This window comes from Sarcophilus harrisii, chromosome 1 (genome assembly GCF_902635505.1).
Source record: "Sarcophilus harrisii chromosome 1, mSarHar1.11, whole genome shotgun sequence".
NCBI lineage: Eukaryota > Metazoa > Chordata > Mammalia > Dasyuromorphia > Dasyuridae > Sarcophilus > Sarcophilus harrisii.
The window spans coordinates 260860716-260886814 of NC_045426.1; the positions used below are offsets into that span (position 1 = coordinate 260860716).

The 26099-nt window shown below is 34.4% G+C and overlaps 1 protein-coding gene across 1 annotated transcript in view; it reads right to left on the reverse strand.

Annotated features, from left to right (window-relative positions):
• The window catches only part of EIF3B (eukaryotic translation initiation factor 3 subunit B), a 32627-nt gene extending 7272 nt beyond the window's left edge, over window positions 1-25355 (reverse strand). The window contains exons 1-14 of the mRNA XM_003761536.4: window positions 24663-25355; window positions 18982-19174; window positions 15426-15545; window positions 15247-15304; window positions 14933-15061; window positions 14385-14542; window positions 12627-12758; window positions 12471-12537; window positions 12043-12089; window positions 9975-10185; window positions 8243-8315; window positions 6183-6305; window positions 3900-3978; window positions 2836-2974 (exon numbers count right to left, since the gene is read on the reverse strand). Coding sequence (XP_003761584.1) covers window positions 2836-2974; window positions 3900-3978; window positions 6183-6305; window positions 8243-8315; window positions 9975-10185; window positions 12043-12089; window positions 12471-12537; window positions 12627-12758; window positions 14385-14542; window positions 14933-15061; window positions 15247-15304; window positions 15426-15545; window positions 18982-19174; window positions 24663-25212 — 2079 coding nt within the window. The 5' untranslated portion in view covers window positions 25213-25355. The remainder of the gene's footprint in view (window positions 1-2835; window positions 2975-3899; window positions 3979-6182; window positions 6306-8242; window positions 8316-9974; window positions 10186-12042; window positions 12090-12470; window positions 12538-12626; window positions 12759-14384; window positions 14543-14932; window positions 15062-15246; window positions 15305-15425; window positions 15546-18981; window positions 19175-24662) is intronic.
• Between the last annotated feature and the right edge of the window lie 744 nt (window positions 25356-26099).

A 26099-nucleotide genomic window follows, 5' to 3' on the forward strand; every position in this document is an offset into this window, starting at 1 on the left:
CTGCCAAAACAATCTTCCTAAAGCACAGATATGAACATAACATTTCTTCACTTAAAACTCTTGAGTGCCTTCCCATCATATTTAAGAAGTAGCATAGTTTAGGAGTGGCAGTATCATGTGATGGTGAAGGCAATAGACAGGAAGATCTAGGTTTGAATTCCACCTCAAATACTAACTGGACATAGGTTCACAAGCAAGCTGCTTAGCTTCTCTGAACTTTCATTTACAAAAGGAAGAACTGAACTCAATGGATTCCAGAAATCTTTTTCCAGCTCTCAATCTCTAACCCTTAATATATGAAAAGACAAAATTCTTAGCCTGGCCCCAAAGCTCCTCCTCTGTGGTTCAACTCCAATGTCTCTCCTCTAAGTATCATTCTACATCATTATCTTCAAACATTCAGTGTTCTAAGACCTGACTTCTATCACCACTATCATGGGCCATTCCCCAAGGCCTGAATTGTCCTCCCTCTTCCTCTTTTACCTCTCAGGATTCTTGCTTTCTACAAAGCTCAATTCAGGTGCTACCTTCTCCAAGAAAGGAGACATCATATCACATAGTCCTTGGAAGAATCTAATTTTATTTTCGTCTTTGTATTTTTAGCATCTATTGCACAGCAGACAGTTACATCTCTGAATAAAATTCATCATTATTCCTTCACCAAAGTACTGTCAACCCTATACATAGACAACAATCCTCTCTAGTAAAAGTTCACTCTAGTCCCTAAAAACTTTCCACTAAAACAATCAATAAGCATTAAGTCCTATTTTGTGCCAGATGGCCAACAGGCTAGTCTATAAATTTAAGAACTGAAACAATCTTACTTAAGGCACAGAAGTCACATTTTAACAAGGATGACAAACTAAGTAATAAGTAAATAGAATAAATACAAATAGAGACAAATACCAGAAAATTTGGGAAGGAGCTGCTGAAAGGATTGAAAAAGGCTTTATGGAGAAGGTAGAACTACACCTTAAAGGATTTTGTGAGGTAGAAGAAAGAAATACATTTTGAGGGGAGAGAAGGGAGAGAGGAAGAGAAAGGGAGAAGAGAGAGAGAGGGGGAAGGAGAGGAAGAGAGAGGAGGGGGACAGAAAAGAGAGGGGGAGGAAGGGAGAGAAGGAAGGAAGAAAGGAGGGAGAGAGAGAGTGTAAAACAGTCAAGGCCAATTTGGCTAGTGCAGAGCATGTTGGGGAAGTAATGTAAAATAAAGAAAGGTTTAGGAAAGATAATCAAAGCCTTTAATGTTTATACAGAATGTCTCAAAAGTGTTAGTATATTAAAAATTTTGGGAATAAGATCCGATTCTAAAGGCAGTAGGAAGCTAATGGGGTTTATGAAGTGTATGAGTGGGATGGAAGAAAGGGATATGAAATAATCATATCTACAGTTAATGCCATTTTTAAAACTCCGATTGCTGTCATTGTGACAGCAATGCAGAGACTGGACTAAAGTAGGGAAGACACTTGAGGTAGGGAAATTAAAAGAGGAAAATGTAATACATTAGGCAAGAGATGAGGCAGACCTTTAAGACAGAAATTGACTACATAGAAGAGCAGTGATCACATGTGAAAGATATTGGATAGAAAAAAAGCAAGAAATGGAAAGTGACTATTTATGTGGGATGGAGGAAAGCAACTGGTCAAAGAAAACCACTGAAATTATAAAGATGAAAAACCATAAGAATGGCACTCCCTTTGAAAAAAAATTGGGCAGAAAGACCTGGAGACTTATATGAACTGATGCTGAGTGAAATGAGCAGGACCAGGAGATCGTTATATACTTCAACAATAATATTATATGATGATCAATTCTGATGGACCTGGCCATCCTCAGCAATGAGATGAACCAAATCAGTTCCAATAGAGCAGTAATGAATTGAACCAGCTACACCCAGGGAAAGAACTCTGGGAAATGACTATGAACCACTACATAGAATTCCCAATCCCTCTATTTTTGTCTGCCTGCATTTTTGATTTCCATCACAGGCTAATTGTACGCTACTTCAAAGTCTGATTATTTTTGTACAGTAAAATAACTGTATGGACATGTATACTTATATTGTATTTAATTTATGTATTGGTCAACCTGCCATCTGGGGAAGGGGATAGGTGGAAGGAGGAGAAAAGTTGAAACAGAAGGTTTTACAAGGGTCAATGCTGAAAAATTATAAAATAAATAAAATAAAATAGCTATAATAAAATAAATAAAGCTATAATAAATAAAAAAGAAAAAGCTATAATAAAAAAAAGAAAAAGAAAAAAATAAATACTGGAAGTGGAAAAAAAAAGAAAATCATCTGGATCTAGGGGACAGGGTGGGGGAAAGGAAAATAAAGTTTTTATTAAAAAAAGAAAAAAAATTAAAAAGAAAAAGAAAAAAGAAAAATAATTGGGAATGGTGGAAGACGATGGATTTGGAGAAATATGTTTTAGACAGGTTGAACTTGAGGTCTATGGGACTTCCAAGCTTAAAGGGGAAAAAGAAGATATGGTTTATCCATTGGGGAGCCAGTCAGTCAGAAACGAAATTTCAAGTCTTCTGAGTCTATCCAAGAAGTTCTGATCTTAATTATGAGCTGATTCTCATTGCTTGTTATGACTTAAATCATTCAATTGGCAATTATTGAAGTCACATTGGTTCTCCAAGGCATGGAGGCCTTTTTTAGATGAAGACAAATGATCTATAATTTCAGCACATACCCCTTCATTAACACTAGACATTTTAGGAAAGTAGGCACTGTATCTGACAATACAAGATATAACGCAAGGTAGTCACAGTATCACCCATGTCATTCACTACCTGTTTTCAGAGGCCCAGTAACAATTGTATTTACCTTGTGGCTCCACCAGGACACCGAAGTTACAACATAACGGCCTGTAGGATCCCATTCAACATCAGAAGCCATGTAGTGTTCTGCAATGTTCATCATGGTACAATCTGATGTATCAACAAATGCCAAGGCACCATTCATGCTGCAGAAATAAATTGGTCATTGGATACAAGTAGCTTTATTACCCTGACAATTATGTGAAAGCTAGAGGTAAGGCATGGAATAAACCACTATGGCCTCTCACTGCCCTCTGACATCAGTTTTACCTGCAGCATTTCATTTAATGGAAGACTAGGGCTTCACAGATTAATAAAAATAATATTAATGTTAAAATAAAATAGGGAAAATTAGGAAGTAGAATATATTTCAATAACATATAGAAGTGATGAGAGAACATCATTTGCAACACTCTATCTTCTTTGATAATGGCCAATATGCAGAAACAAGAAAAGGATTTCTTTAGTTACTATATGACTGATCTCAAGAATAAAAATATTTTCAAACATTCTTAATTATTTTTTCTTCAAGAAAATATGTAAATTATGAAAGTATTATTGTTATAGAAAATGATAATTCAGTACTCAATAAGAAAGAGTAATGGAGCTTCCAGAAAATGTTTATATGATCAAAGATCATATATAACATATGTTAGGTCTCATAGCATTTCCAAAATTATACAGCTTCAAATCTAAGGACACTGATGATAGTCTGTTGTGTATTAATATTAGAAAGGTATCAATAGAATACAATGGAAAAACACAGCATATGGAATCAAAAGACATAGCGGAATCCCTTTTTCTGCCACTTATTACTGCTGTCACCAGGAGAAAGGCATTCCATCTCTCTGGGCTCAGTTTCCCATCTGTAAAATGAGGAGGAATGATAAGATCACCTCTCCAAAGATCAAAAATATATTCTATATAAAGTATCTCAAACATTGGGACGTGCGTTCATGTTACAAAGAGGGAATTCAAAGAACAGGAACCAGAACTTAATTTTCCATGATTACTACAAATGGCAAATTCCTTAAAACAAGCAAAAAGTACTGCTGAATAAGAAAAACCCACCTTCTCAGACCTGCTAGAACAACAAATTGTCCCTGGGGACTCCAAAAGATTGTGTTTGCCTGCTGCTTATCAAACATTTCTGAAAAGAAAAATATAATTTGTTAAAATCTTTTTTTAAGGTAGCTTTCTTTATTCGAGGAGTAATGACCAATTTGACTAACCAAAGAAAATGCTGCCCCCTGAAGGTCTTCAAATTAGCTAATCACGTTTGTAGTATATCTAGTAATGTTTCAAAAAACGACATGTAGTACATAACCTATCATCTTGGGGGAAAGTAAAGGGGAAAAAGGAAAAGAGGAAGAGAGAAAATTTGGAACTTGATTTTTTTTAAAAAAACAAATGTTAGAAATTGTCTATTTGCATATAACTGGAAAAAAAAATTAAGATGCTATTGTAAAATTTTTAAAACCTGGTCTGTTGAGTTTTTCAAAGTCCACAAACGATGACTATCATGTAAGGTTGAAGCAAATAATCTAAAATTTCTTTTCAAGGGAAAACAGGAAAAATTGAGGAAATAATACTGCTTAAGTTAATGAACAACTTTCCCATGAAAATCATTTTTTTAAAAAGAAGTTTACTTGGGCAAATACTTCCATTATAGTTTGTTTGATTGTTTTTTGTTAGCTTATTCCTACTGTTTCTTGTGTTTTTAGATATTAGTTCAAATATGCTTTTTCTAGATTTTAAAAAAAATTCTGTTTGTTTATTAACAAGTTCGCCTATTAAATATCTCATTCCAAATCATTTCCATTTACTCTTCCAGAGGTCATTTACTTGGCAATCTTACCTATCCAAAACAGCCAAAACAAAATAAATCAAAAAGAACCTCCAACAGTTAACATAACGTTAAAAAGTCTGGGCACAAAATTCATGTTCTTCAATATTAATCTTAGAAACTGGAGCTTATTTAATCATTTTAAATACAATGTCATTAAAGACACATGGCTTTCTACATTTTCAACCAAATTTTTAAAAGCATCTCTTACACAGTAAAGCATTTTCTTAAGCTGTGGGGAAGACACAAAGATAACCATGTTGTGGCTCTTGTCTCTGTGGAATTTACCACCAATAGCAAGTATTGCGACATAACATTCACCATTCTCTAGTCAACTCCCATAGGGCAAAGCAGAGAATATTAAAAAAAAAAAAAAAAAAAAAACAGAAGCATAAGGAAAGATCTGAATGGTTATGTCTGCCCAGAATGGTTTCTTAGAGAGACAGAATTCTAGATGGGTGAGAATTTTAAAAGGCAGAAATGAAAAGGGATGGGAGACAGGAATCTAAACAAAGACTACCCACTTGTATTTCCTGTCTGCAATATTATGCAGGAAAACTATAGTTGTTAACAGACTTCACTGTGGTTTATATTTTTTAAAAGATAACACTTTGAACTTTTTCCTTTAAAAAACTATCCTCTTACTGTTCATTGGTTATTTAAGATTTCTTTAATTTGTTTGCCTCACTTTTTTTAAAGAACAATGTAAATCATCTATGTTATAAGGAAAGCATGAGAAAAGGATCCTCATCTCCCAAACATACAATTATTTATTTTTGCCTTATGTAAAAATCAATTAATGTGATCAACTCTTTAAATTGAGTTTCCACTACTATATCACATAATGACAGCAGTGAAAGCTAGATTAGCTGGAATATAATCTCTAGAAGAGAAAATTATTGCTCAGAATACTCTCAAGCAAAAGTAAGACCAAAAGGCGCTGCTAGGTGGTGCAGTGGATAAAGAACTAGCCCTAAAGTCAGGAGGACCCAAGTTCAAATTTGACTCAGACACTTAACACTTCCTAGCTGTATGACCCTGGGCAAGTCACTTGCCTCACTTGGCTTCAGCCAAAAAAAAAAAAGTAAGATCAAGAATACTTAATTATAACCTATCTTGGGGAGGGAAGAAGCAAGCGAGGGAGGGAAAAAAAATTTAGAACTCAAAATCTTACAAAAATGAATGTTGAAAAAATCTTTACATATAATTGGAAAAATAAAATACTTCTGAATTTTTAAAAAGAATCCTTGATTATGCTTTTCACATGCAGGTGTTCTAAGAGTATTTTAATACATAGATTTTCCAAAAAAAAAGCCCCAATCTCCCCATCTACAATAATTTAAAACTGTACTTCACTTTTTTATTTTTATTAGACATTTAAATAATTGTGAGTTAGGAGTTAGGCTACTAGACACACTGGCCCCTCTGTAACTAAAATGAACACTGTCCACAAAGGATAAACAATACATCAGTGACACAAAACAATAAAACAAATGAAGCCTACTTACTAATAAGTTCAATTTTTCCATTATTTTTCACATGGTAGAAGGACACAGATATTCGAGGAGCCTCACCATGTAGCACAGCAAACTTACTTCCATTTGGTTCCCAAGCAAAGGCTATTATGCTTTCTGGAAGACAAAATGGGAGTTTTCATATTTCCTTTCACATGACAAAAAACATGGTGTTTATATAGTGATTTCAAGTTTATAGAGTAATTAACATCACTTTGGAGTCTTAAAACAATCCTGTGAGGAAGATATTACAAGTACAATCATACCTCTTTTGCAGATGAAAAAACTAGGACACAAAGAAATTAGGTATAGGAGAAAAGATTCAAACCTAAGTCTTCAGCAATCACTGATAAATCAGTCTTACTTTAACAACTATAGTTAAAATAGGTAGAATTTATATAGTACTTTAAGACTTGTCGAAGCACTTTTCATTTGGTCCTCATAAACCTGAGAGTATAAACTGTTTATGCAATATGACTTTCAAGATGACGAAAAACAAAGACATATTTATGCTTAAAATGGGATATTTAACTTGGTAAATTAATGTATGACCCTTTATAAGAGATTAATGGTTCAGACAGAAATAAATCCAGGTATTGCTTCCAGCAATTCTGATAGATAAGATAAACCACTTCAAAGAGAGCAAAATCTCTTAACCTCTGTGTGATTCAATTTCCTCACATATAAAATGGTAGAAATAACAGTACGTATCTCACAGGGTTGTTGGGAGGATAAGGTAAGTTACTATGTATAAAGCACTTTGCAAACTTTTAAATACTAAAAAATGCTAATTACTGTTTAAAAAAAAAAAAGTAACCCATTAAGGGCAAAAAGAAAGGAATTATGCCCTTACATAGTTTCAAACAACAGAAATATTTTTAGACACATTAGTAAAAACTGAGTTGTGAAATTTTCCTAGGAACATTTCCACTTCCATGTGTGGTATTCTCAGTGCTTTCTTGGAGTGTGTTCAAACACTCACACAAATATTTTGTCAGTGGAATGAAAAGGATCTGAATCAATGGTTCAAACCCAATGAATACTTGCAAGCCACATACTGACTTAGAAAACATATTAATATTATTTATGTTCTCCTGTATTTTTACTTGTTCTGTTAAACATTTCTCAATTACATTTTAATCTGGTTCCAATGAGTCTGACAATTGATATAGGCAATCTTCATTTAACACTAAAAATATTCAAGCAAGTATGAATGTTCTAAAGCATTAATAAAGACTTATGCTTAAAATACCCTCAAGAGGTTTCAATTCACAGTCTACAAATTGACAAAGATGGGAATAGTCAACACCAGGGAAGTTGTAGAAGACAGCCACATTAATGCACTGCTGGTGGAAATGAGAGTCAATACAACCAAACTATTTTGGAAATGGAATTATGAAAAAAAGTGACCAAAACATCTATAACCCTTTGATCCAGAAATTCTATTACTTATGTGATCAAGGAATCACAAATATTAGAAAAAAATATTAAAATATTTATATCAGTACTTTTTGGTGATTCCAAAAGAGTTGGGCTCTAAAAAAATAAAAAAGAAAAACACCTGTGAAAACAGAGAAGAATGGAAAAATCTACACAATTTTATTCAGTGTAATAAAGAGAAACAAGAAAATTGACTACAATAATATAAAAAATATATATTCTTTGTTTTATAGGATGGCTTTCTGAGAAGGATACTGGAAGAAATAATTTTTGTCAAGAGAAAAACAGCCAAGCTAGAAAAGTCAGATATAATCACACTAACTTTTCAAATTAAGCCAACTACTTTTACTTTTATATAAGTTTATGCAGCATTTTAAGATTTGCAAAAACACTTCACAAATGCTACCTTATTTTAATTTAAATATTCTCCCTTAAATATTTTTTACAGATTTCAATATATCACTTGGAAATGCAATTTCTGTAAGAGAAACATATTTAGATTCTGGTCAATACTGAGTGGAACGTATATTCTTATTTAAGCTTATAAAACCAGAAGCATTTCTCTCAACTGTATAAACATGGGACATAAAATAACCCAAAAAAGTGAAACTTGCCTTTCATTTCCACTACATCAACAGGCACCTGTTTCTCTCTCATACGGAAGATTTCAAAGTTGGTTACTACACCCTGTTTAAAAGTAAGGAAAAAATACTGTTTAATAGTAGTTATAATATCATGCAATACTTATAATCCAAAAACAGTTCTAAAGTTAGTCACAGAAATTACAGAAAATACTTTAAAAAGGTTTTCAAATGACTTACACTACAAGAAAAGTGATTACTCTGAAATTAAATAATTTGACCCAGAACAGTATATTACCTATCCAACCAGAACATAATGGAACCAAAACTTTAATAATGATCAGTAAGTTTGGTTTTAACTTGATAAATGTTTTTCTCTGAGCTAATAAATGGTCAAAAGTTCCATGGACAAGCTTACAAAGTAAGAAAACCAAACTGAGCTTTGTGAAAAATTCTCTAAATCATTCAGAGAAATGAAAAAAAAAAAGTATTCTATCTCGCATCCACAAGATTAGTTAAAAAAAAAAAAAAAAAAGGGGGAAAAATGACCAAGTAATGAAGGAGCTGTGGGACAATTGGGCATATGGAGAGTTGTGAAGTAGGCCTCTGTGACCAAAAGCAATTGGGGAACTTTGTCCAAAGAGTTATTAAATTATGTTAAGGCTTTTGACCTAGACTACAGCAAGATCAAAGAAAGAGGAAAAGGAACTTTGTACACAGAAATACAAAAATATTGCTAACGTCATTTTTTCATAGTGTCAAAGGGACTCTAGCATTTCATCCCATGGTGCTTTGTCCACAAACACTTAAATGCCTCATGTATTTGTTCATCCAAAAAAGTAGAAACAAACAGGGTGGTATAAATTAGAGATGATGGATAAAATTATAGTACATGAATGTAGTGGAAGATTACTATATAACAAGAAATAATGAAGGAGACAATTTCAGAGAAACCTGAGAAGATCTGCAAGTACTGATGCAAAATGAACAAAGCTCAGAGAGCAATTTATATGATAACAACATTGTAAAAATAAATGCCTCTAATCAATGTGAGAAACCCGATTAAAAGCATTTACTAGAAGACAGATGATGAAAGTGTTAAGATAAACTTCAAAATGAAACTTTTTAAAAATATGGCCAATGCAGGAATTTCTTTTCCTTAATAATATATATTTCCTATAAGGATTTTTAATTTCTCTTTTTTCAATGGAAGAAGGGAACAAGAGGGAAAGAAAAATCAACTTTTTGATTAATTTAAAAAAATGTTTCTCCTCCAATATAGCAATCTGACAGGGTAGCTACAAATTTATTATCAAATACTTTGATATCAACCGCAGTTGCTATATCCCAAAATTCAATGAACATATTATCACAAAGTATTATATAAAGTGGGTTAGTGTTATAGAGGGAGGGAACCTGAGATAGAAGAAAAGTGGCTGACTTTAATTAGAAAGCCTGGGGGTTCAAATCCCAGCTCAGATACTCACTATCAGGCTTTTTCTGAGCAAGTCACACTTAGCCTTTCAAGTTCAGTTTCCTCCTCTATTAAATGCAGCTAACAACTACTTCACAAAGCTCTTTTTGTGACAAAAGCAGAGTATAAATCTTTAAGCACTACATAAATGAGTTAAAAAGAAAATGAAGAAAAACCCATGTTATAATCTAGCAAAATAAAAAATATTTTATCTATAGTAGGTGAAGCTACTTAAATATGAAGTGAAAGGTCTGAGTACCAGGAAACCAGATGATTAGTGTCATTACTTACCTGGGTACCTTTTGGAGTTCTATCTACTTTGACACACAAGTAATCTCCATTCTTTTGCCAATGTAGTTTGCAGTCAACAACATTAAACAGATTTCTAACCCTGATTTCTTGTCTGGTGGGGAGTTGCATCAAGGTTACCCTGGCAGGAATGTCCTTATCTTCTGGCACCCAAAAAGCAATTATGTTACCACCAGGTGACCAAGAAAAGTCCCTGTGGGAAAAGATATATCATCATAACAATTATGAAAATTAATGAATTCTGACTTCAACTGATCAAACCACTTTATTATGTTCTAATAGTCCCTGGAAAGGCTGAGGAACATAAGGTGATGTGTCATGTTATTAGTTTATATGAACAATATAAATAAAGAAGATATAAGGCCAGCTGATGGAACATGAAATATAAGCAGAAATGGACAGGTCCAACTACAATCTGATTTTTCATCAAAGAGTCTTATTACTAAACTATAGACATAGAACCGGAAGGGACTTGAGGCCAACTAGTCTGACCCCATCATTTTACAGATCAGGAAACAAAGAAAAAGGAGAAAAAGCTCTAGTACAAATAAACACAAATGCAAAGGAAAAATTATAGATGAATCTATAGATTATAGATAAAATATTTCAACTACATTTTTTCTTCATAGCACAGGCAGTTATTACAAAGAACAATTAATGAAGACAAATCATATAACTCGTACACATCTCAAAAATATTTCCACATACAAGTAAACAATATAGAATATAAATGTCCTAGTACTGCACAGCATTTTAATCACTACTGCAAAATGGGAGTGGAACAATGCAATCTAAGACAATATGCACCAGATAGTCATATATGATATTAATAGGAAATGCACATTAACTCATTTTAACAAGAGAGCTTTGGATTGTACTAAGGAACAAGAAAAACCTTGTAATTAAGAACAAGCTTGGTAGTGGCCAGAAAGTGGAAACTGAATGAATGCCCATCAATTGGAGAATGGCTGAATAAATTGTGGTATATGAATATTATGGAATATTATTGTTCGGTAAGAAATGACCAACAGGATGATTTCAGAAAGGTCTGGAGAGACTTACATGATGCTGAGTGAAACAAGCAGGGCCAGGAGATCATTGTACACAGCAACAACAATACTACATTATGATCATTCTGATGGATGTGGCCCACTTCAACAATGAGATGAACCAAATCAATTCCAATAGAGCAGTAATGAACTGAACCAGCTACACACAGCGAAAGAACTTTGGGAGATGACTATGAACCAATCTATTTTTCTCTGCCTGCATTTTTGATTTCCTTCACAGGTTAATTGTACACTACTTCAAAATCTGACTCTTTTTATACAGCAAAATAACTGTTTGGACATGTATACATATATTGTATTTAACTTATACTTTAACATATTTAACATGTATTAAGTCAACCTGCCATCTGGGGGAAGGAGTGGGGGGAAAGAGGGAAAAAGCTGGAACAAAAGGATTTGAAACTGTCAATGCTGAAAAATTGCCTATGCACATTTGTAAATAAAAAGCTATTAAAAAAAAAAAATAAAGACATCTTCAAAGCTGGAAAAAAAGAAAATTATATTTAATTTTAAAAAATCTGCCTTCTTTCCCTTCTACCTGACTTCCCAACTGATTGGGAATAAAAAAAAAAATAAGACCTCTGTTGCAAATATATATATATATATATATATATATATGAACAAGTTTGGGAGATAAGGTATGTTTTAGGGTTCAGTTTGAACCCACAAAAATGAGCTTCTATGAAACTGATTAAGCTGGAAACATAATCTCTTTACAACCATATTAACACAGACAAACAGTATTAATGATTCATGAAGCTTCTATAAAATAAAGGACAGGCTGGCCTAGTTCCTTCTGGAACCATCTAGAGTAGTTTGTGAAAAATAATTACTAGGCTTGGCATTAAGTTTCTTCCATTCTGAAAAATGAAATATACTTCCCAATCATTAAGGGAGAAAATGATCAGAACAAAAGGCACTCACATTAAAGACATAACAAACAAGAAACAAGGCTTTCCTTAAAGAAAGAAATTACTTACTTTATCCCAGGGATTTTCAAACTTTTCTTATCCAAAAGACCCATAGACTACAATGAAAAAGATATAGCCAGATATGAGGACATGACAGATAAAAACATGTCAGAATTACATTCTCATAAGAGTCACTCCAAATGCAATTCAAGGGTAAGAAACAATATAAAATATAAATTTGATTAACACTAAAAACATCCAATGTAATGCTTTAATTAGCTCTGCCCACAGAAAGGTTACAAAGTAACACTAAAAATTAAAATAAAAAATTAACACTGATTTGCTAGATGACAGACATTAGAAAATAGTGCCTGTTCAGAGTTGTTCAGAATCCAGAAAATTAACTAAATTAAAAAGGCAAAGAAAATGGAAATAAATGTCATTAAGCAAAATTATTTACAATAAATATTCCATTTTCTAAATAAGTAGTCACTTACCGGAGTCTCATAAATGCTGAGTGTATCCATTGTCATTCGGGCAAAAAACTTGCCATCATGACTCCACCTAGGGAAAAAAATCAGATGTTACTATGTATCAATCCACAACAAAAGAATCTAATGAAAGACCATCTCTGATCCTCATATTGAACCTACTTAAAAATGGGCCAGTGAGCAGAGCTTTCACAATGAAATCCTCGTTTCTTCTGTCCCGTGAGGATGTCCCATATAATTATGGCCTGAGGGTCATCCTGTGTGTCCATCAGAGGGCTAAAAGTCACAAGATACCTAGGAAAGAGAAAAATAAATACCACTATATTAAACTTCTCTGTATGTTCCTTCCATTAAAACTGGTATTATCTATCCCCAACCAAATTAGAGAGAAAGGGACAGAGGTTAAAAAGATTAAAGTATAATCACATAGTTATGATTGAGTTACTCCTACAGTCCCAAGAGTATTCTTATCTCAGCAGTTCCTACTAATGGAGCAAATCTAAGTAGGTATTCTCAGTGCTAAGTGATGGTTGAAAAATGTTTCTCCTTTGAAGTCAAGATGACAAAAAATAAATAAATAAATAATAATTAAATTAAATTAAATAATGTGTATGCCCTAGAAGCATGGGAAAAGAAAACTTTCTATTTATGTGCAATTAACAAGGTAAATACAGTGATGGTCAGATATGATTCACATCTAAGCATTCATCAGCTGAGGAACCTTAGTGCCTAGAGACCATGATTGTTTGTTTTCTATCTCTAGAACACCTGTTTTTGAAAAAAGAAAACTCTAAACCAGGTTGTTCCTTATTACAGGTTGGCAAAATACAGAGAAAAACTGAGTGAGAAGAGTGACAGAAATAGCTCGAGATACGTAATAGCTCCAGATATGTAGGGTAATACCTTCAGTGAATGCATCTTCCCTGGCAGGACTACCTAACACCAAATAAACTCAACGTGGGATTGACCTCAAACCAGTTTATCTTACCATGAAACTCCTATTTCTATCTATCTTATGTTTGGATAAGCCTCTTTTAAGATTAGTGAGAATACTCTTGATATGTATAAACTGTGCCAACATTAATCATCTCACCCTATACAAACTTAAACATTAAAATGATACTGAAACATAAGTGTCCTTGCATCAGTCATACTGATGGTGACATTTGAGCAAAAACCTAAATAGGTAAAGATTATGGCTGATCTTATTATAGGAAGAGTAAGAGGGATGAATAAGATAGTTTGCTATTTGTGCTTTCTATAACAAAGGAGAAACATTAAATAAAAAGAGCAGACTGTAAGATAGTTTAGGGCTAGAATTATCAATCTAGGAGTCATTTAGCATCTAAGTAATAGTTGAAACAGAGATGATGAACAATATTGAGAAAGTATGAAAGAGTAGGAGAGGGAAAACTGAGTCTAGAAAGAAACATACATGAAATGAGAGAAAAAAGAAGCACTGAAGGAAATAGGATAGAAGAGTAAAGACATTAAAGCAAAATTTGAGATGTTAGAGGGAGGTTAAGATGAAAATTTCTTAGGTGACAAGTCAAATTGTTTTTAAAATGAGTTTTAATATAATAATGAGACTAGAAGCCCAAGAATAAGGGGTTGGAGAATACTGGGCGGGGCGGGGGGGGGAGGGGAAATAGGTAAAAATACTCGAGAATATAGATATTTTTTATATGCAGGACAATGAAGTTTTTGAGTATGATAGACTGTATTGACAAGGACCTAACTAGGGCTTACTAGATCATTCTATTTTAGATTTTATTGTTTCCATTTGCTTTCACATCCAAACTTTGCTAGACAAAATCTTTCATACTTTTATGAAGAAATATTGAATGAAATAAGAGCTGATTTCTCATTTGACAAGACTCATTAGCACTGAAATGAATTATTAGATCTTACAAAACATACCTTTCACAAGGTGAGAAGTCAATAAGCTGTACCCCCTGGTGGCTGAATCGCTGAATTTGTTTGAATTTTTCTCCCCCCCAGAGAGCAATTCCTCTTTGATGGAATGTAGCCAAATAAGTGCCCTTTGGAGACCAGCGCACATAGGTTTCTGTCCATCTCTGTGGAAATCAGTATAAAATTAACAAACTGAGAAAATAATCATATAAAAGAGAGAACCACAGAATTAAAGACTACTGCTCAGTCCCACTGAATCAAGTACCTATATTTTTATGACCCAATACTTTGGCAAAAGACAACTATAATGGACGGTTATGAAGTTAGAATCTCAGAAGAAGAAAATGATATCTTTTCATACAACTTTTATATGATAACATTGCTTAAAAAAAATTTTTTTTAAGAAACATACAATAGGTTTAAAGCAAGGTCTCTATCTAAAACCCAAATTTTGGGATATGTGAAATAGGTATCCTTTGGGAAGGGAGGAGGGAAGAGATCTTGCAGTTTGCCTATACTATTACTCTATGAGTGCCAGAGCAAGCAACTTTTACCGCTCTTTCTTCAATGGATACTGGATCCTTCACATCATTCCAGAATATAGATGTACGATCCCCAGATTCAAAGATGACACTGTACTGATCTCTGCACTCAGCTTCCTCCAGCCAATAGCGTAGATTTCCCTAGAATAATAAAGGAAAAAATGTTTATATCATCAAATTCAAATTTAAACAATAAATTATCAAAACAAATGACTAATGTCACCCGTTTTCTCTGGTGATTCTGAAGGATTTCAAAAATAGCATTTAGATATTGGACATTGCTTTTTTAACCCTCTGAGACTAAATTTAAAAACAAAAGATCTTACCAAGTCTTTAAAGGGCTGCTTCTCTGGAATGTCCCATTCATCACTAATTGTCATATATCTGAAAGAGATCATGACCATACTATTATTAAGCAATGTAATATTACAGTACATTGATTAGATCACAGGGCTGTATGGGTATGTTTATATGAATGAAGCTATAGTAAAAAGTGTGTACTTACTTGTCAAAGTCTGTAAAAAGGTTTACTCTGAATGTATGTTGTTTGTCAAGCTTGTACCCATCAGCATTTTTAACTGCGTCCAAAGCATGAGCAGGTGAGACATACTCCAGAAAAATGTAACTACAAATATAGGAAGAACAAAACGAAAGTAGTTGGCACAACTATAATCTTTTGTATGTGCAAGGTGATATAACATTAAACTTCTTTGTGACTGGACATTTGGAATCCCTTTAACATGGTGATGTCTTTCATCAACAGAAAAATATAAAACAAATGTTTAACAAACATAAGGCAAGATCAATTAATGAATATTAGTATATTTACTGGTTACAGATAAAATAACTAAGCTGTATGTTTTACTTTAATAAAAAGTCAAATAAAATTTCAAACTGTTTCACAAAAGAAGTAAATTTCATTGTAGTACAGAAAGGTTATTGGTCATTTCTCTCAAAATCCATGCTGTCAGGAAAAGATAATGATAAATGTTGGGAGTGGATGTGGAAAAACTGGGACATTAATACTTTGTTGGTGGAATTGTGAACTGATCCAACCATTCTGGAGAGCAATTTAGAACTATACCCAAAGGGCTATCAAACTGATCCAGCATTGTCTTTACTGGGTCTCTATCCCAAAGAGACCTTAAAAAAGGGAAAAGGGCCACCATGTGCAAAAATATTTGTGGAGTCCTTTTTATAGTGGCAAGGAGCTGGAAATTGAATGGATACCCATGATTTGGGGAATAACTGAATAAGTTATGGAAACAATCAGCAGGATGATTTCAAAAAATCCTGGAGATACTTACATGAACTGATACTAAGTGAAGTAAGTATAACCAAGAGAACATGGTACACAGCAACAACAAAATTATGTGATGATCAATTGTGATGGACGTGGCTCTTTTCAACAATGAGGTGATTCAGGCCAATTCCAATGGACATATGATAGAGACAGCCATTTCCATCCAGAAAGAGGACTGTGGGGACTGAATATATATCACAACATAGTATTTGCATCTTTTTTGTTGCTATTTGCTTGCTTTTTTTCTCATTTTTTTTCCACTCTTCGATCTGATTTTTCTTGTGCAGTATGATAAATGTGGAAATATGCATAAAAGAATTGCATATGTTTAACCTATATTGGATTATTTGCTGTCTGGGAAGAGAGGTGGGGGAAAGGAAAGGAGAAAAACTTGCAACATAGGGTTTTGCAAGGGTGAATGTTGAATACTAACTTTGCATGTATTTTGAAAATTAAAAGCTATTATTAAAATTTAAAAAAAAAAGAAAAATTCAAGCCATCATCTAGCTACAGTTATTTTACCTTTCTCTATTGCTTTGTCCAATTTTACCACTTATTTAGAAAAATGTTTAGTTGACAATTTTTTAATACTAGTTGCTTTCCTAAAATATTTCCACATATCTTCGACAAAGAAAAGATCCAATTCAGTTCCAATTGATCAATGATGGACAGAATCAGCTACACCCAGAGAAGGAACACTGGGAAATGAATGTGGACTAGAATTTTTGTTTTTCTTTCCAGGTTCTTTTTGCCTTCTGAATCCATTTTTTCTTTTTTATTAATAACTTTTTATTGACAGAACCCACGCCAGGGTAATTTTTTACAACATTATCCCTTGCACTCGCTTCTGTTTTCCAATTTTTCCCCTCCCTCCCTCCACCTCCTCCCCGAGATGGCAAGCAATCCTATATATGTTAAATACGTCGCAGTATATCCTAGATACAATATATGTGTGCATAACCGAACAGTTCTCTTGTTGCACAGGGAGAATTGGATTCAGAAGGTAAAAATAACCTGGGAAGAAAAACAAAAATGCAAACAGTTTACATTCATTTCCCAGTGTTCTTTCTTTGGGTGTAGCTGCTTCTGTCCATCATTGATCAATTGAAACTGAGTTAGATCTTCTCTTTGTCGAAGAAATCCACTTCCATCAGAATACATCCTCATAGAGTATCATTGTTGAAGTATATAAGGATCTCCTGGTTCTGCTCATTTCACTTAGCATCAGTTCATGTAAGTCTCTCCAAGCCTCTCTGTATTCATCCTGCTGGTCTTTTCTTACAGAACAATAATATTCCATAACATTCATATACCATAATTTACCCAACCATTCTCCAATTGATGGGTATCCATTCATTTTCCAGTTTCTAGCCACTACAAACAGGGCTGCCACAAACATTTTGGCACATGCAGGTCCCTTTCCCTTCTTCAGTATCTCCTTGGGGTATAAGCCCAGTAGTAACACTGCTGAGTCAAAGGGTATGCACAGTTTGATAACTTTTTGGGCATAATTCCAGATTGCTCTCCAGAATGGTTGTGAATCCAAATTTTCTTGTGCAATAAGAGACTGTATGGATCCACACACATACATTGTATCTAGGATATACTTCAACATGTTTAATATGTATGAGACTGCCTGCCATCTAGGGGAGGGATTGAAGGGAGGAAGGGAAAAGTTGGAACAGAAGTGAGTGCAAGGGACAATGTTACAAAAGTTACCCATGCATACTCTGTCAATAAAAAGCTATAATAAAAAATAAAATAAAATACTTCCACAAAAATGCATTCCTTAGGAAGCAATTGTATCTAACAGTAATACTACATGCTTTTTCCCTCTTTCCACAAATCACACCCCCAAAAGAAAGAAATCTCCAAAACCAAGACTGGTCCTTATATTTATCCTGACTCTTAGAAGGGATGATTTCAGACAGAATTCTGGGATGACACAAATTGATGCAAAAAAATGACTCAGAAACTCTAATTAATGCAAGAAATCAACAAGAAAAGAAAGTGGCTACCCATTTCCTGAAGAAGGGGCAGAAGACCAGGGTGAGAGGTGAAAAAGTATAGAATAAGACAAAGATATTTATGTTCTTTCTCTCAAATTACTTTTGGATGCCGCCAATACAGAAATTGATTTTGCTTGACCACATGTTTTCAAAACAGGTTTTATTTTTCTTTTGTTTTCACTTTAGGGGTAAGAGAAAAGGAAGAAAAAGTAGACTTTTGCTGAATGAAAAAATAAAATTAATTTTTAAAAAGACAGAATAATTACTAACATTTACCCCACATCTCAATGGTACTATGAAAGGCATTCAAATAATTATTTGGCTGTTATGCTGTGTATAAAGCTGTGTTTCTTGCTAATCTTTTAAAAAATGGTTAGATTTTCTTATTTTAAAAAAAAGATAAAATTGTATTTTTTGCTTCTGACGAAAATTCATCCAACTTGCATTTCTGCTCAAGCCTTTTCTCAGGATTTGTGGTTAAATGCTTGAATTGTAGAATTGTATATGAAATGTAACAACAGTGAAAACAAGCAGTAACTGGATTTCTGCAAGTGATCAACCAGTTTACATGATCACAATTCAAGATCCACAATGTGATCTTTCTCTAGCTGCCTGCCTTGTGACTAACTAGTTTACTGATAATTTCTATTCCACCAAGAGAGTTGATGCTAGGGGTGTATACTAAACAATCATCATTACAACCTGTCAGGTACCCCTAAAAAGGAAAATAGACATTTTTCATTACTTACCCTTTAGTTTTTCCATCTTCCTCTGGGTAATAATCATTGGTTATTTTCCCAAACTTGGAAAAGATCTTGTGGATGACATTCTTTAGTTTCTCAAGACGGTCTGGTCCTACCTGAGGAACATTATCCACCACTATCACGGAATCAATTCCATCAGCTTCCTGTGGTCTATCTTTCAGTATATCTCCCAGCAATTCTGTAAAAGTTAAAGATATGCATTTACACACACACCAAAAAAAACAAAAAACAAACAAACAAAAAAAACCAACTCATGCAACATATGTACCCAATTTCTCAATGGAATGTAATTCCCCAAATTTAATAGTTAAGTTATGATTCATAAATTGTTTTAATAAAACTTAAAAAAAAAAAAGCTGCAAAAGTGAAGAGAAGTTAGTTTAACTGATTCTTAATGACACAATGCTTCAGTGTACATCACCTATTATTTCATGACCTAGTAAACCTCCATTTATAGTTTTCAAAACTATTTCAGACTTTAAACCTTTAGAAATCCCAAAAAGCATTATCACTAGAATTATAGTAGTAGAAAAGAGAACCGTCAGGCAACAGTTGGTTTCTAATCCTATTTCTAGCTTTGTGATCTTAGGGAAGTTAATAAATATCTCTAAGTCTCATTTTCCTCATTTAGAAAACAAAGATAATATCCCTTCTGCTTACCTCATAGCATTATAATTATCAAGTAAGAGTTATGTAAAATGTTTTGTAAATTGTACTACAATATCTGAAGAAATGGAAAACAGCTGCCTCAAGTAACAAAGTTGGCAACATTTCCAATAAACTAGTCTACTTTGCTTTTCCATAGTGAAATTAATAGCTCTTTTTTCCTTAAAGATCTTTCATAAAATTCTACTTCAAGTGGATTAACAGAATGGACCAATCCAATGTGCAGAAACAAGTGCTGTCTTGATACTAATGAAATGTCAGATCCTAAGCCTAAGTCAAGAATTCCAATTAACTCACTGCCTGTATGTTCTATTACTATGAGATCTTCCTTTGAACTAGAAGGACCTGCCAAACAATAACATCACTGGTCATAGTTCCAGCAATAGTTTTTATTTAGCCTTCACAATTTCACAAATTTAACAAATGAGCAAACTATCAAAATGGAGGTTATACAATACTTTAAAACAGTATTACAAGAATAATGGCTTGTCATAAACATACTTATCTAACTAAATCTAATTATAATTCTAATTTTTCTTTATAATCTTGAATATTTTAATACACAAAATATCGAGGTCAGAAAAAAACTGGTTGACATAATTTCTTACTGCAAGTACATTTTTAAAAGTTGGTCGGGATGAAACATAAAAGGGCACATTTATAAGGGGAAAACATTAAGAACAGAATGCAATTTTTTTTATTCCTAACAAAAGGGTATCTAAATATTTGAGAGAGAATAAAAATTTACTTTTAAAAATGATTTCCAAGACTATTACTCTAAATTTAAAACATTTTAATAGGAGGCTAAAATCAAGGTCAAAGTCTAGAAAAGTAGAAGAAAAAGATAGTGTATATCAAACTCTCAGTTTTAAAAAAATACCTGGTACATTTACCATGTAAAGTTCAATTAAGTACATAGGCTTAACATGAAAGAATACTTTCAAGGGACTCAATAAGAACAAAGTGTTTATATTTTACATATGGAAATGTAAACCATCTATCTAAAATTGACGATAGTAATCAGGTAGCCCAAAATGGGGTAGAGCCGAGTACGATGTGACTAAAAAGAAAAAACACCTAGGAAAAAGTAAAAATTGTAATTATGTTATATGAATCAGGTGTCCAAGAATCAAGAATTGACATAAAGGAATTAGATAAAGAAAAGAACTGGTAATTCTGAAAACTTATGCAAAGTGGGAAAGGGATAAAGAGCAAACACATATAGTGTAACACCCTCCAAAATCTATGTAGAAATAGGGGGAGAGGGAATAGGATAAAGTGAGGTATAGAAGGGTGAGTAGATTAATGGCAATGAGATAAAGAGGGAAAAGGAACATAAAGGGAAGAGGGGGTGGGGGGAAGTCTTAAGTAATAGCAAGGCAAATTAAAGGCAGAAGTAGAAGAGTTAGCAGGAACAGGAAAAAGTTATGCACAAACACAGTAATAATGATCAGGAGAATTTATTGAAAAAAAGAAGGGGTAGTGATCATTGGTCTCAAAGTCAAACTTTTAAAAGATTCAACAGAGAAATCTACATTATGTCAGTCATATTAATATTGTTTTAGATATGTGTATATATGTAATATATTTATATGAGTGTATATACCTATACCTATATGTATGTGTCCATATTTTGAATTCTTCCTTATGTTCTGCTGGGTATAAATGTTCTTTCTTTTTCAATTTTTTCTTATATTTAAGTTTTTTTTTTTTATGCATGGATTTTAAAACTCACATACCATACAAATATTCAATACTATACAATTAAGTTGCCTGTTAAGCCTGCTCTGCTTTTATAAGGTTTGCATCTTGTGCAAGTCAGTTTTTATGCAAACTGATGCAATCCCTCCCACATTCATAAAGACTTGACTAAGTCTCATTATAAGTACCTATCCTTTTTACAAGCAGCTCATAATGAAAAAAAAAAATAGCTATATGAAGAGAAGAAAGTGGAACATAGTAGATACTTTGCCTCAAACTAAGGTAAACTTGAATTCAACTCCTTCCTCTGACACATAGTAACAGTGTGACTGAAAAAGTCACTTCTTAGTGATTGAGACAACTCTAGGAAACCTGTGTGAATGTATGAAATTTTTTTTAAGTTTTGAAAACTATTTCACTCAAATTGGTTGCCTTTGTAATCCTATAGATTCACAAATTTAAAAACAGTATTTGGAGAGGGGTCTAAACACTTCACCAGACCAACACTGGGGTCCAAAAAGGGGTTCTTAATACCCCTGTTCTAAGACTGAAAAGAGTCTAGCTACATAGGTGTTAGTTATCCTGGAAAAGGAAAAATGTTCATGAGCTGGGAGGAAAACTATTTAGAGTTAAAAGCTTGACCACCATTTGCTTAATTAAGCAGTAGGTTCAGTGGAAAAACTAAATGGAAAAGATGACTGTAGATAAAGACATAATTGTGAAATGAGTTAACTTATCAAGTCTTGGGTTGTTGCTATTTAACAATGTGTGATGCTTTTTAAGAAGGGCAAATGAAAAGTTCAAATGAAAGCTATATAAAATTCTGAAAATTTATTTGGTATAAGACATCTGAAGAAATACCTATGATCAGGTCAGAATGAGCAGTTTCTCTGCTAAAAATAATAAATAACTGGCATTTATAAAACATTTTATGGCTTGCAAAGTGTTTACATGAAACATTCATATTAGCAACTTGGAGCTCTTGACCAGGGAGAAGTTATTTTGCTGTGCTAGTTACAAATTCTCTGTCAAATGTCTATATCTAGAATTAAAGCATGAATATTAAAAATGTACTATGCATTGTAGCATCAATACTATGAAATTAAATTTTTATTTTTTTAGTTTTAATTCAACGAATAGTTGGACATAATCTACTTTTTAAAATTTTATAAGACACCAATAATTTTGTGTATTCCATTTTCTTTTATATATTTCTGCCCAAAAAAAGGTACATGTAATTATTTTTCATTTTAGTCAAAGTATGATAAAAGAGTAATAAGTTTAAGGAACAAGAGATAAGAGTTAGAATCTCATTTCTGCTTCTATTTAGGTGACTCAGGCAGGAATATCAGTTTCCTCATCTACAAAATGAAAATGTTAAATTATAAAGAAAAACAACTCTGAAAGGCTTTAGTACTCTAATAAATGTAATGACAAATATCAATTCCAAAGGATAAAAGAGATGTGTTGGACTTAAAATGCAGATACATCCATCTTTTGAACATGGCCAACATGGGAACTTATTTTGCTTAGCTATGTATATTTGTTATTACATTTTAATTTTCCTTCTCTTTTTAACCTGGGGCAGGGGGAATTTTTAAGCTATCCAACCAGGGGAAAAAAAGAGACAGGATTTTGCTAATTTCCTATCATAAAGGAAAGGACCTCAGAAATATGAAATTGAAGCCCATGGAAGCAATACCGCATATCAAACAGGTATTTCAGTGGCAGATTTGTGATTTGAAACCACTTCCAACTCATAGATTTAGAGCTAAAAAAGGATTTCAGGAGACATCAGGCCCAATCCCCTCATTTGAGGGCTAAGCAAACTAAAGCCCTGAAAGTTATGATAATTTACTCAAATTAAAAACAAAACAAAACAAAAAAATCATGATGGAATCTAAATTCAAATCCTCTATCCTCACTTTAATAATTTCCTCTTCTAACTCTTAATCTGTTCTTTGTAGCAGTTTCTTCATCTGTAAAAAGGAATATTTGTACTTGTGTTTTTGTAATTCTCAAATCATATTAAAGAAAGAACAAAATCCTATATAAATATCAATTGTTATTAGATCACATATCATTTATGGAGTTTAAAAAAAGGAGAAGCAGATTACCCATACAGATTCTGACACTTTGCTGTAGATTTACAACTCTACCCTGGCCCCTTTTCTCCAGTTCTGGAAACATCTGAAATTAGTGGGTTTTCTAAAATCTTAACTAAATGGAAGGGTGAATTAAGGAAAAAAATCATACAGTCAGTTCCCTGAAAGAGAAGCATCAACTGTAAAATGCAGAAACTCACAAAATATACAACCAATATATCCAAATTATCTGAAAGGAGAGTCCTTAACCATAGCTCTTGAAGTCAAAGCCCTGTCAGTAAAACAGGCATTTAACCTTTTTTGTAAAAAGGAAATAAATTCCTGGAACACTAATCTACTATATTTTGGATGTTTTTGACTCAAACCTGTGTAGCAGCCCAGTAGCATTTTTAAGGATCTCTTTCTTTTCTCAAAAAAAGGGAAAAGAAATTACAATACAGAATAAACCTCCCATTTCTATCGAACTTAAATAAGTGGAAGAAGTGTTTCATGTAGATTATTTAATTTTATACTTACCACAGTGAGGCAGATGATGAAGCTTCTTAACTTATAAATGAGGAAACTGAGGCTGATAAAGGAAGTTATCTGCTCAAGTCATCCTCACTTTTCTCTCCCTTCCCCATCCCATCTCCCACCCAATCATCATACATAGCAGTTCTTCTATCAATAAAAACCTGAATAAATGAGTAAGTGGAGAAAAAAATGAGGGAGTGAGATCTGGGAGTCAAGATCAAATTCTAAATCCAGATACTTAACTGGTACCTCTGAAACTTGTATGTAAATGTATGTGTGTATATATATAAACACACATATACATATAAAAAGGAAATTGACCACTGTAATTCAATATGATTAATTTCCTTTGTCACTTTAGATGTAAGTTTCACTTCAGATATGTTTCACCAGACTGCCAAAGAAGTACAAGGCACAAAAAGATGTACTTTGTAACCTTTGATCTGTCACTTACATGCCTCAGTTTCCTCATAGTAAAATCGTGACAATTCTTTCCACATCCTTCCTGGGTGGTTGGCAGGAAAGATCAATGAGAACTATTATTAAGTGACTACTGCAGATTCGGAAAAAAGGCTACTTCTTGTTCCAAGGTGGGGGCCGGACCTGCCCTTCCCTCAGGGCCCTTTCCCTCCCCAACCTCCCTTTCCTCCTCATCCAAGTTGTCCAGGCTCTAGCTCTCACCTTCCTCGCTAATGTCATCTACAAAGCCCTCAGGATCGCTGAAGGAGATCTCGTCCTCCTCGTTGCCATTCTCCAGGCGCTTGGGCTCGGCCTCACCCTCTTTGCCCTGGTCTTTCTTCTCACCCCCGGCCTCCTCCTTCTCCTCCTCCTCCTCTTTTCCTCCTCCGTCCTCTGCCTTTTCTTTCTCCTCCCGCTTTTCCTCCTTAGCCGCCAGAGACTCAGCCTTGGGCTCGAGAATCTTCTCGGGCTGCGGCTCCCCAGGAGATGAGGATGACGAAGGCGGGGATTCGACCGAGGTCGGTTCTCCGGAGGCCTTCTCTTCTGCGGGAGTCTTCACTAGTGCCTCGGGCTCCAGCCCGGACTTAGCCACCGTCACCGCAGCTGCGACCTTTCCCCCCTTCTCTTCGGGCACGAGCACGGAGGCGGCAGCTGCCGCCTCCTGGACCCTGGGCCCCGCAGGCCGCTCCGGTTCCTCCTCCGCGGCCTGCTGCTCAGGCTCGGGCCGCTGCTCGGCCGCTTCGGGCACCGCCACGTTCTCCGCGTCCTGCATGGGCCTTGGCGCCACCGCTCAGCTCTTACTGCTTCCCGGGTGTAGTCGGCACCAAAATTCCGAATCTACCAGCTGCCACTGCGGGGCCCACCGGCTCCTACTACCAGGCCATGTGCGCCCGATCTGGGGTAAGGACTGGACCAACAGGCCGAAGGCGAGGGGGAAGATCCCACGCCCTCATCTGCTACGGCGTGTCTGTTAGAGCTCAGAACCACAGAGAAGTGTTTGAAGATGTTTGAGATATGTCTATTACGGGCACAAGAAGCGGACTTTCCGTCTTTGATGACACTCATTTCTTTAGGTTAGATACTCTCCAACTTTGTATCCCCTATTTTTGGGCAAGAAATTGGTTCAATCCAATATGGCAGACACTCTCGCAGTATCCCGTTAAACGCTACGGTAACAGCCTGAACCATTTGGGAGCCTCAAAGGGGGAGAGAGTAATTCCTTTCTTGAAAGAACCAAAAGAAAAGGAAATGTGACCCATTAACCAATTCCAGAGAAAATGGAAAATTTGGCAAAATTCTTAGGTAATGATCTATTAACTTCATAATAGAAATTTTACCAAGTTATAATCATAATATCCCCTCCGTGCACGAAACTTTAGACTTGTCTACTGACTAGGCAAAGAAACGGACAATTCCAAAGTGGAAAAGAAATTCTGGGCGGGACGGGGGGGGGAGTTCAATCTCTCAACAAGGAAGATTCCACTAATTTCATTGGAATAGTTATGTCCGTGGTGCTACTCCCTTTCTCCTAACGCTCCCTACTACTGTCTTTATTCCTCGTTTTGCCCCTACACTCCATGGTTTCTCCGGAATGGAATGTCTCGTTAGGGCCCTCCTCCCCTGGAGCCGGCCTACTTGAGGCGTCCCTGTTCCGGCGGG